This window comes from Triticum dicoccoides, chromosome 1A, assembly GCF_002162155.2.
Source record: "Triticum dicoccoides isolate Atlit2015 ecotype Zavitan chromosome 1A, WEW_v2.0, whole genome shotgun sequence".
Classification (NCBI taxonomy): Eukaryota; Viridiplantae; Streptophyta; class Magnoliopsida; order Poales; family Poaceae; genus Triticum; species Triticum dicoccoides.
Window position 1 is genome coordinate 147403661 of NC_041380.1, and position 11614 is coordinate 147415274.

Genomic DNA, 11614 nt, shown 5'->3' on the forward strand with positions numbered 1-11614 from the left:
CCCGAAGGTCTGTGGTAAACTACTCACACATCATCGGAGAGGCTATGGTGTTGATGTAGAAGCCCTCCGTTATCGAGTCCCCCTCCGGCGGAGCGCCGAAAAAGGCCCCAAGATGGGATCTCACGGGGTACAGAAGGTTGCGGCGGTGGAAATAGGGTTTCGTGGTGCTCTCGGATGTTTTCAGGGTATATGAGTATATATAGGCGAAAGAAGTAGGTAGGTGGAGCCACGAGGGGCCCACGAGGGTAGGGGCGCGCCCTCCTACCTCGTGGCCGCCTCATTGCTTCCTTGACGTCCACTCCAAGTCTCCTGGATTGCGTTTGTTCCAAAAATAACTCTCCCGAAGGTTTCATTCCGTTTGGTAATCCTTTTCTACGAAACACTGAAATAGGCAAAAACATAGCAATTTGCACTGGGCCTTTGGTTAGTAGGTTAGTCCCAAAAATAATATAAAAGTGCATAACAAAGCCCATTAAACATCCAAAACAGATAATATAATAGCATGGAACAATCAAAAATTATAGATACATTGGAGACGTATCACCATCCCTGAAAAATTATTAGTAGCCCAGGTTTAGAAGCATTTAAATATATTTTCCAATTGTTGTAAACTCACCAAAGCCCAGGAGCGGAACTCGCTTACCTGGAAGCATCCTTGCCTATGAAAGAACACCATGTTGAAATATTTACCTACTAACTATCATACTAAGAAAAAACACCATTGATCAATTCTTAGTTTCTGGAAGGGCCTATTTGGATTATTTAAGAACAATGCGTCATACTAAGACATTAGGCCGTTCATAAGTTATTATTTGCTGGAAGGATTTATTTGATTGATTTAAGATAAAAAATTGCAAGCACCCAATACTTGTTTTCCTAAATCATTGTATGGACTGCTAATTCCAGACTTGAATATCCCAGCTGAGGAGCAATCGTATCACACGGATGCACATGCAGAACAAGCTCGGTTGTCAAAGGTTCAAATATTGTGTACTTAATGAGTTGTATTTTGTGAATCCTTATTACTGTGTTTCATGAACCAAATCATTATCGGCGTCTCACCATTGCGGAGTGGAAGCATGTAGAGGAGCGAATAGAGAAACGCTTGAGCAGCTGGAAAGGCAAGTTGCTCTCAGTTGGAGGACGATTGGTTTTAATAAACTCTGTCTTCACAAATATGGTTCTTTATATGCTTTCGTTCTTCCAGCTCCCGAAAGGGATCTTGCAAAGATTGGATTATTTTAGTGTCCAGGTTCTTTTGGCAAGGAGATGGTGAAAAGAAAAAAATATAGGCTGGCCAAATGGAGTGTGGTTTGTACGCCAAAAGACCAGGGCGGCCTCGGTATTCATGACCTGCAGGTCAAGAATGAGGCCCTACTTAGTAAATGGTTGTTCAAACTTCTTACTGAGGATGATGCTTGGCAAACCATGCTGCATAATAAGTATATAGGCCAAAAGGCAGTGTCTCAGGTATATTGGAAACCTGGAGACTCACACTTTTGGGCCGGCCTAATGGCGGCAAGAAACATCTCTTTCGCTTTGGATCTTTCATGATAAAGGACGGGTCAGAGATTCGTTGTTGGGAAGACATCTGCTAGGCAATGGTAGCCTCCGAAAACAATACCCAGCCTTATACAACATTGCACGCGATAAGAATAATACTATTTGCGCAAGTGCTCAGCTCATCCCCACCAAATATTTCGTTCAAGCAGGATTTGATTGGCACCCGACTTATGTCATGGAATAATCTATTGTCTCGTCTGGATTCGATTTTCCTGACACAAGGTCGTGATGTGTTTCGCTGGAACCTCACTACATCGGGGTCTTTCACAGTAGACTCTATGTATCGTGCACTCACGCATTCTGAGGTGCCGGTGAGTAATAACAAAAAATGGGAAAGCGAAGGTACCACTTAGAGTCAAAATATTCATGTGGTATCTCCGTAGGGGAGTTGTGCTAACAAAAGACAACCTCACACGACACAACTGGCCGGGAAGTAAGAAGTGTTGTTTTTGTACTCATGACGAGACAATTAAACACCTCTTTTTTCACTGTAAGTTTGCGCGTTCTACGTGGTCAGCCATCCAAATAGCGTCAAATTTGTATCCGCCCACAAGTGTTGCCAATATGTTTGGTCATTGGCTGGACAGTATTTCAAATAGGTACAAAACGCTAATAAGGGTAGGAGCGTATGTCTTACTATGGTCGCTTTAGCTATGTAGAAATGATGTTGTTTTTAATGACAAAACTGATTCTCCTTTGCAGGTTATTTTCTGTTGCACGCACTTGCTTCATACGTGGTGTATGCTACAACGAGCGAAGTACCAACCGCTATTCAAGGCGGTGTGTACGTTGTTGGAGCAGGTGGCTACGGAGGTTACCCAACATGGATGGCAGCATAATCTCCGGCTCGGTCCATCATCTCTTTCGACATAGGCATAGTATCAGTTTTTTATCTTTTTGTTTATCAAACTACTGGTGTTTGGCTGTGTGCATCCTAGTTATGCAGAGGCCGAGTGATACTCTTAATGCTTTGTATCACTTTGATGCTACATTTTGAGATAGTAAAAGCGCCCTTTATTGAAAAAAATGAATTTGGACAATGGTAATACTAATCCAGACTTTGTCCGTATGGATAATGTGTAGCCGCAATTGAGCCTCCACCTCCTATGTTTTTTGAAGGGCTTGGGAATGACACTAATGAAGTGGATAGGCAAGCTCAAACCAACGAGGTTACGATGTGATTAATTTCTTAGAAGTTCATTGGAAACCTGGGGATTCACATTTTTGAAGTGGTGTGATGAAGGTCAAGGATTTTTTTTCCAATTTGGGACCTTCTCAGTTAGGGACGGTTCTCAGTTTCGATCCTGGGAAGATATCTGGCTAGGGACTAACCCACTAATGGTGCAATATCCGAGCTTGTACAGGATTGTTAGACATAAATTCGTCACAATCAAACAAGTTTTAGGACAAGAAAACCCTGATATTTCTTTCCGCAGGGACCTTTTTGGCCCTCGCCTGGCAGTATGGAATGAATTACTCACTCTCCTGGAGAACATTCAACTGGCAGGTGAGTCGGACATTTTTCGATGGAACTTGCATCAGAATGGCAAATTTTTAGTCAAATCCATGTATGATGCACTGGTTCATTATGATGTTCCAGTTGATAATAGAAAATTGTGGAAGCTCAAAATCCCTCTAAGAGTGAAGATTTTTCTCTGGTTTCTTAACAGAGGAGTCATCCTAACTAGAGACAATCTGACAAGACGAAACTGGTATGGTTCTAAGACATGTATCTTTTGCCAACATGACGAGCCTATTAAACACTTATTTTTTGAGTGCAAGTTCGCTCGGGCAGTTTGGGCCATAGTTCAAGTAGTTTCGAATCTATACCCACCACGTAGTGCACGGAACATGTTCGGCAACTGGTTGCGGGGTATTGATAAACAATTTTCTGCACATATTCTTGTGAGAGCGGCGGCCTTATGCTGGGCACTATGGCTTACCAGGAATGATGTGATTTTTAATAACAAATGTGTCTCATCTCCTATGCAGGTTATTCATGTGTGTACACGATGGCTCCGTACTTGGTCTATCCTACAGAGATCGGAGGATAGGGACCTTTTTATAATGACGTCTACACGGCTGGAGCGTACGGCCAGGGAGGTTTTCTACCCCCATGGATGGCGGTGTGACCTACGGATAAGATCTGCCACTCCTTAGGCTGGACATGTTTTTTTGATTGGCATTGTATCAAATTATTTTTTGCTTTTAGGGTACTCTGAACTTTTTTGGCTGTGTGCATCTAGCTATGCAGAGCCCGGTCTTTCTTTCGATGCGATTGTATCACCTCGATATATCTATTCAATGAAATGTTCTTTATCGAAAAAAATATGTTCCGCTTCATGTCATCTTTAGTGCTTCAAGGGCAAATGGCTAGATTCAATTTGGAGCTTCGCGGGAAGGAGCAGGCAGCAGCGCCAATACACTGAGGGTGGAGTAGCAGAGTCACCTGATCTACCAGTATGTCTGATTGATGCTGCCCACTGATCCATCAGCTTGCATCCAGCATCTCTAAATTAGCATTATGTCAGGTAAATACGGATAATGATTACTGCAGCCATGAACCTCTCGAGTTGGTATTTGATCCCATCTTCATGCACATGATAGTCCCACCTTTGCAGGTTCTCGATATATTTGCAATGGATTAAACAATGGGCCTCTCTTGATTCACACATGTTCACATTTCAAGCTATTCGATGGTAAATCTTGAATTTTATTTTATTATATTTTCTTAGCGGATTAATTAGAACTGATTTGGTTTCTGATTTGTTTGGGCAAGAGCAACAGCTTGCGAAGCTTTACCACTAATCCACAGTCACTATGGAACAATTAAAAGGTGATTGATAGTTCCAATAGATGCATATTTAATAGTATTTCTTTCTGCACATCATTTAGACAGGTGGTTCCGTTTGATACATTTAGGAAGAGTACAGTCTTTTCAGACTTCAATTAATATCTATATTGTTTCTTTGCTATAATAGGCAGGTCTGGAAACACGTGCTAATATAAGGCTTGAATTGCACATGTATTGTCTTATTAATCATGCACATTTTGGAGCATGATTATTTTCAAATGGTTTGTCTAACAATACTGAGGAGACCTGCATGTCTGTCAACATTCTTAATATGGAACCATTAGATGATGGATGACCATTTTTTGCAATATCTGACTGACGAATAATTGTACAATTGATAAGACAAGGGTTGGACTTACTTCCCTCTGCAAACATCTTCTTTGCTCAAGTAATTCAAAGGATGTTTACTGAACCTCTTTGTGAACCAAGGAAGAAGTTCTCTATACACAAAAACTTAGTTCCACATTGAAATTTCACATATGGATAATTCAGTAACAAAAAAATTTGATTAATCAAGTTGGGAGATGTCACACAACACCATTTGCTCATAATAGTCATCTATTTGATCCTCGTGACAGTCCTATCTGTCATGAATAATTGAGTCATATGTTGATGAATATATAGTTTGACTGTGCACTTGCACGTGTGCAACGTTCCAAAAGGATAATTCATAACCTAGCAATTTTAGATGTCTATGAACTTCAGTATGTGCCGTCACGATCTCAACAGGATATGGTACTCTGTTTTGATTTTTTACCAAAACCTAATTATCAATTTATATATGTGCGTACAATCTTTAACCATTGTAGCTGACGATCTTTATCTGTAGGCTGTGCAAAGTGAGATAATCATGTATGGTGTTACCGAATGGGTTGGAAAGTTTCTAAATTATGAGCTCTGCATGATTAAGCGGTGTCGGGACCTGTACTTCAAGAAAGGAACATCAAAGAAGCTGTTAAAATGGATGGGAGAATTTGCTAAAACATGTTTACCTATTTAATTTTTAAGATTAAGTGTATTCTATCTAGAAAGAAAATAACTGTATGTTTCATGGAGTAACAAATCAGGAACTGTGCAGGTATGTGTTCATCTTGATGGAAGTTTGTCCGAGATGCTGGACAAGGGGATTGTTTCCGCACTACATGTATCCAAGTGTTAAAGGATCCAAGTGTTTAGGGATGCCTTTTGCGAACAAATTTAGTTTTTTTGAGCGAGCAGATTGATACTTTTTTGTGAATGTATTGGAGTGGGTGAAATACTCCCCATTTGTTTCAAGAGGTCCTGGTGTGGAAGCTTAACACTGGATTTGTCATTATTGAGGCAAGAATAGTTTGAATACGCACACTTTCATTATGTACTTGGCAGTGCGTAATGCATCATGTGTAGAAAAAGATGTTTATATTTGTATAGAGTAAATTACAAGGTTTGAGGTATTTGAATAAAAAAAACTTTGTTGTTTCATGACATGCAACAATGCGATCTTTTGTGCTCGTTATAGGTTTAAGTAAATTTGTATTAGTTCATATAATGTACCTGCAATAATTTAGATGACTGCCATGTTTGACTAATTTTATGTTAATTTAGACGTGTGTTGCACGTGCACATTTACTAGTATTAACAAATTAGTACACCAATTCATTTGGGAGAAGCTTAGTTCATCCGGCTCACTCATGATGTCCTTCATAATATAACTTGGAAGTTCACCGTGGACGAAATATACTTGACGTCCTCGGTCGAGAAGTCCCAGTTAAGGATCACACCAGCTCAACCATGCACACGGTTATTTGGATATCTTGGTCGCCCAAGAAGTGTAAGCTTCTTATATGGCTAGTGATGCAAAATAAAATTTTGATTCTCGATAGGCTTGAGCATCGTGGTTGGACCGTTTAGTAGAAGAAGGTTATTCATACATGTATGCGATGGCTCTGTACTTGATCTATCCTGTAAAAGTTGGAGGATAGAGACTTTAAATGATGGCGTCTAGACGGCTGGAGCGTACGGTCAGGGAGGTTTTCTCCCTCCATGGATGACGGTGTAATCTCCGTATAGGATCTGCCCCACCCTAGGCTGGATTGATTTATTTTTGCTGTAAAACTATGTTCATTTTTTGATCTTTTGGACTTGTTGGTTGTGTGTATCATGTTATGCAGAGGCTGGACATTCTTTAGATGCGGTTGTATCACCTTGATAAATCAATTCAATGAAATGTCCTTTATCAAAAAAATGTAAGCAAAACCAGGAATTGTAAACACATCTCCTATGCCACCACCGCTTCTTTGTTAGGGTGTGATGTGACATTGTTGATTGTCTTAGCCTTCATGATGTCTTGTGACTATAGGACGGCGACAAGCGTTAAAGTTTAAAGGGTTGGGGTTACCCAATCTTGTTCTCACTTCAGGAATGCCATGACCTCCATGTTTATGGAATGCTTATCTCTTGAAAATTATTGAAGGTGTGTAATGTTAGAATCTTTCACAACACCCCAACTCCCACAACGGTCATTGTGCTTAATACCAAGGAGGAAGTGAGATTTTGGGTGTTTGCGAAGCAATCATGTAATATAATGATGCGAGAGTGATGACCTTTCATTTGAATCCTCTATTGTGTTTCTTATTTCGAACCCCCTCCTTCATAATGAAAATAACAAAGTTTTTTTTCTGAAAAGAAGATTAACCTGGCCTTTATATTACAGGATGCACACGGCTATATTATTAAACATAAATCAAGTTCGAGTAACCGAATCTAGACAGCGAAGAAGAAAAAAAAAACACGACCACAACCGGTCAAACTCCAGATTAAGTAGCTCATCCAACAATCTACGATTGGCGTGCCTACACACTATGTTTTGCCTTGTTTTAAAAAAGCACATATGCAGCGGTATACAAATATGGCACACTATGTACCGATCAAGCAAGCACGTGGGTGTTGGGGACAAGCATGAGCTTCTCCTTCCTACGGACAGTCAGACCAAACACCTCCGTCATATCGACATCGTCCCTCTCCATGCCGATCGGCAGCTCCCAGTCGAAGCAGTACGCGAGGTTCGCCAGCATGATCTCGACAGTAGCCAACCCGAAGTTAAGACCGGGGCAGATTCTCCGGCCAGCCCCGAATGGCACAAACTGAAAGTCCTTGCCCGTCAAGTCCACCGCTGCCGCGGTGCCACCCTCAAGGAACCTCTTTGGCACGAAGTCGTCCGGCTTCTCCCAGGACCCGGGGTCTCTGCCAATAGCCCATGCGTTGACTATGACTCGAGTCTCAGAGGGTATGCTGTAGCCGTCGACGTCGCAGTCCGCCATCGCCAGGTGTGGGAGGAGGAGCGGCGCCGGCGGATGCAGCCTGAGCGTCTCCTTCACCACGGCCTTCAGATAGCCCATGCCGGCCAGGTTATGCTCCTCGACAAATTCTTGTCCGGCGGGAGTGCCGTGTCGCACCTCAGCCTGAAGCTTGGCCATGAGTTGATCAGGTCTGCGCATGAGCTCGGCCATGGCGAATTCTAGGACCAGAGACGACGTGTCCGTGCCCGCTCCGAACAGGTCCTGTAGGCACGTTAACGTTGTCCACCAGAGGTAAATGAGGCAACATAACTCAGTCGATCTATGTAACATATTTTTCTATATTTATTAATTATATTAGTTGCTTACCATTAAGATGGCCTTGATATGGTCTCTGGTGATGCCATGAAACTCTTGCTGAACCGATAGCAGCACGTCGATGAAGTCACTCTCTCCTTGCTCGTCGACACCGTTCTCCCTGCCATGGTGCGTCGGGTTTTTCTCGTGGTCTCTTATTATCGCTTCTAGCAGTTCGTCCCACCTCTTGTGTGCCGTCTCGGCGTTGTTGCGGACGAACCTACTGAGAAGACGTACCTTGGCCAACCTTGGGAAGTAGTCCTCCATATGAAACCCTCCGACGAGAGCCGAGTTTGCCTCGATCAGCTCTCTGAACATCTTATTCCGGCCTTCCGCCCTGAAGAACTTACCCGACACAGCGCGGCACACCACATCGTTGGCGTACGTGTTCACCACCTCGCCCAGGTCGACGGCCACGCTCGCCGCCGCGGCCTCACGGATCCTGGAGATCACCACTTTCACCTGTACATTCAAGAGCAGAGCAGGTTGTGTATATATGTTCTTCGTTCTCACGAACATGCTCAGGTTCAGGAGGTGGTGATGCTGACCTCTTGTTGACGGGCGATGCGGAACGACTGGACCTTTTTGACTGTGAACAGGTGCGTGGTGACGAACCTCCTCGCCTGCCGCCAGTGCTCGCCGTAGGGGGAGAAGGCGATGTCGGACGACCAGCCGTACAGGAGGGCGTCGGCGATCCTGGACGGCGGGCGGGACGCGAACAGGTGGTCGTTCGTCCGCATGACCGCCTGGGCGGCTCGTGGGGACGACACGACGAGGTTCGGGACGGAGCCGAGGTGGAGGAGCATGAGGCCGTGGGCGGCATGAGTCCTGGAGAGGCTGCGGAGGGAGACGTGAGGGAGATCGCCGACGAGGTGCAGGTGGCCTATGATGGGAAGGGCCGGAGGCGAAGGAGGGAGACGCTTCGCCTTTGCTTGCTTGCTGGCTGTGGCCAGACGCAGTAGTAGTATGATGACCGATAGTAGCAGTAGTGCTTGTAGCTGTAGAGGGGTCTGCTGCATGAGATGGTAAACTACTTCAATATAAGGAGCCATGGGGTAGGCTGGGGTGCAACTGGGTGTGTGTGGTACGGAGAGAGCAGAGGATGCATGATGTTATTTATAGCTGCGTGAGAAGTTTTCCCACACGTGGTTTATCTTCATCGCTGGGCGAGGCTTTCAGTTCCGTGCTCCACTAGTGGCGCACACTGGCACCTTTCCTTTTCACGCTTCAGTACTAGTACTACTACTCGAGTGTGCCAGACACGTCTCAGCACGAAGATGCTAGATGGAGCTCCGGCTTCGTGGAGCACGATTTTTGAACAAATACTTTTATGTTTCAAAAAATTCTGAAAACAAATACACGTATATCCATATACTCCCTCCGTCCAAAAAGAGTAAATTGTAGAAAACCACCATTTTAAAGTCTAGATTTGCAGAAAACACTACGTTACATTTCTTTTGCAGAAAACACCATGTCTTGTGTAATCGTTTTGTAAAAGCCACTGATCTGCGGATCTGGCTCTGTTAAGCGTGTTTATGACAGACAGGGCCCATTTTCTGCTTACGTGACGTAACTTTTTGTGTCAGACGGTTTTAAATCTAAAATTACAAACTAGACTCTCGAATTTTACATAGACAACCCCAAATCAGAAATGAAAAACGCAATTAGCCTCCCACCCGCCCTCGACCTCGTGTTGACCATGGCCGGCCGGCAGTCCCTCACCAAAGCCCCTCCGTGGTGGAATTGCTCCACCCCGACGTGGTGGAATTGTGCACGGTGGAGGGGCTTGCATTGTCGAAGATGCATGCGTTGCGATGACGCCAGAGGGACCAGGCGGAGAGAAGCACCAGGGAGGAGAGCCCCTTGCGCATGGCGGTAGGCGCAGCCGCGACCGAGGCCGACCACCAGTCCAGGAAGGAGATCTCAGTGTCCTGGGGGAGGGGGATCGGGGCACGGCACCAAGCAAGGATCTCGTGCCAGACGGTCCTGAAGAATGGGCAGTGGAGGAGCAGGTGATCGATCGTCTCGAGCTCCTGGGCACAGAGCGCGCAGAGATCCCCGACGAGGATCTAGATCGGGGGTCCTCACCGACGCCTCGTTCTATGGTGGGCAGGACTGAACATCGGGCGATTGGAGGCGTGGTTCATGCACGCATTGCTGCAGTACGCCGTGGTGGGTGCCGCCGGCCTGCCGTCCTCTATCTGCACGCACGCGTCATCACAGTGCACCGGCGGCAGCTAGAGCGTCAAGAATGGCAGGCCTCCCTTGCTGCTCCGGTCGTCGCCCCACCGGCGCTCTTCTTCCCAGGTCGTCTTCCTCGTCCTCCCACCCTCTTCTTCCCCAGGGCGTTCCCTGCTGCTCCAGTCGCTGCCCCGGCTGGCCCACTCGCAACGCCCTTGTCGAGGAACGGCAACAACGACTCCCTATGGCGGCCTTCCTGCCGGTGTCGGGCTCTGGCACTGACCCTTGCCCGTTCTTCTTCATCCCGACGCCATGCGCTCACCATGCCGAGCTGGCCGGTGCCCTACGGGGACGATGGAGGTCGATGTGACCGGATCCGGTTGGGGGCACGATGGCGGTGGCCCGGGGAAGAAGGGGCAGCGCCGAGCCGGTGTACACGCTTACGGATGACAGAAGAGGGTGGGTTGGGAGCGAGGGGAAAGGCTGTGGTGTGGCTGGAGGGTGGGAAGAAGGGGGCGAAAGTTAGGGGGCGTTTTTGTATTAAAGCTAAACGGTTATGCCACGTAAGCAGAAAATGAGCCCCATCTGTCATAAACACGTTTAAGAGAGCAAGATCTGCCGATCAGTGGTTTTTGCAAAATGATTATACAAGACGCGGTGTTTTCTGCAAAAGAAATGTAACGTAGTGTTTTCTACAAACCGATCCTTCAAAGTAGTGGTTTCCTGCAATTTACTCGTCTGAAAAAGCTTGTTCCTCAAATGGATGTATCTAGCATCAAGTTAGTGTTGGATACATCCATTTGAGAAACAAATTTGGGGCAAGTTTTTCGGAACGGAGAGAGTATGTAATATACATGTGTGTAAATTTTACGATGAAATATGGAAAAGTATTGTTCACTCTCAAAGTCCAGGATTTTGTTGTCCAGCTTGCAATTCAAGTTGGTTCGTCTTGAAATTTTGCACAGATATACATAACATCCTTATATACGTGTATATTTTTTCCAGATCATTTTGAAACCTAACAATTTGAATTTTGAATTTTCTAAAATAGCAGGCTCCATGGAGCTCGTCCTCCAAAAGCCCTATTGTGAAGGGAAAATCATTTCTAATGGAGTCAGACGCCTATAGTCAATACTATGCCGTCCCGTGCTAAGATTAGAGATTGTATTTCTTATACGTGTGCTTGGATGCTACCCAGAAGACGCCGCTCTATGGCGTGGACGGCTTCCTGAAAGTCGGAGGGGACATGTCGAATCTTGGCTGCATGCCCTCTCCCTCTAGTTGGGGTGTCTCTTGTTGCCCCACTGAAACACCTCCCCCTTCTCTCTCTCCCTATGTAAACTGATCCATCTGTAAAACTGCTTGGGGTTTGGCCCCGATGATC

At 45.4% G+C, this 11614-nt stretch overlaps 1 protein-coding gene across 1 annotated transcript; it reads right to left on the reverse strand.

Annotated features, from left to right (window-relative positions):
- Positions 1-7122: 7122 nt before the first annotated feature.
- On the reverse strand, positions 7123-9105 carry LOC119275623 (indole-2-monooxygenase-like). The gene is made up of 3 exons (XM_037556541.1): positions 8598-9105; positions 8062-8511; positions 7123-7956 (listed from the first exon to the last, which is right to left on the reverse strand). The coding sequence occupies exons 1-3, from the start codon at positions 9099-9101 to the stop codon at positions 7324-7326; spliced, it is 1587 nt and encodes a 528-aa protein (XP_037412438.1). The 5' UTR covers positions 9102-9105; the 3' UTR covers positions 7123-7323.
- Positions 9106-11614: the final 2509 nt, after the last annotated feature.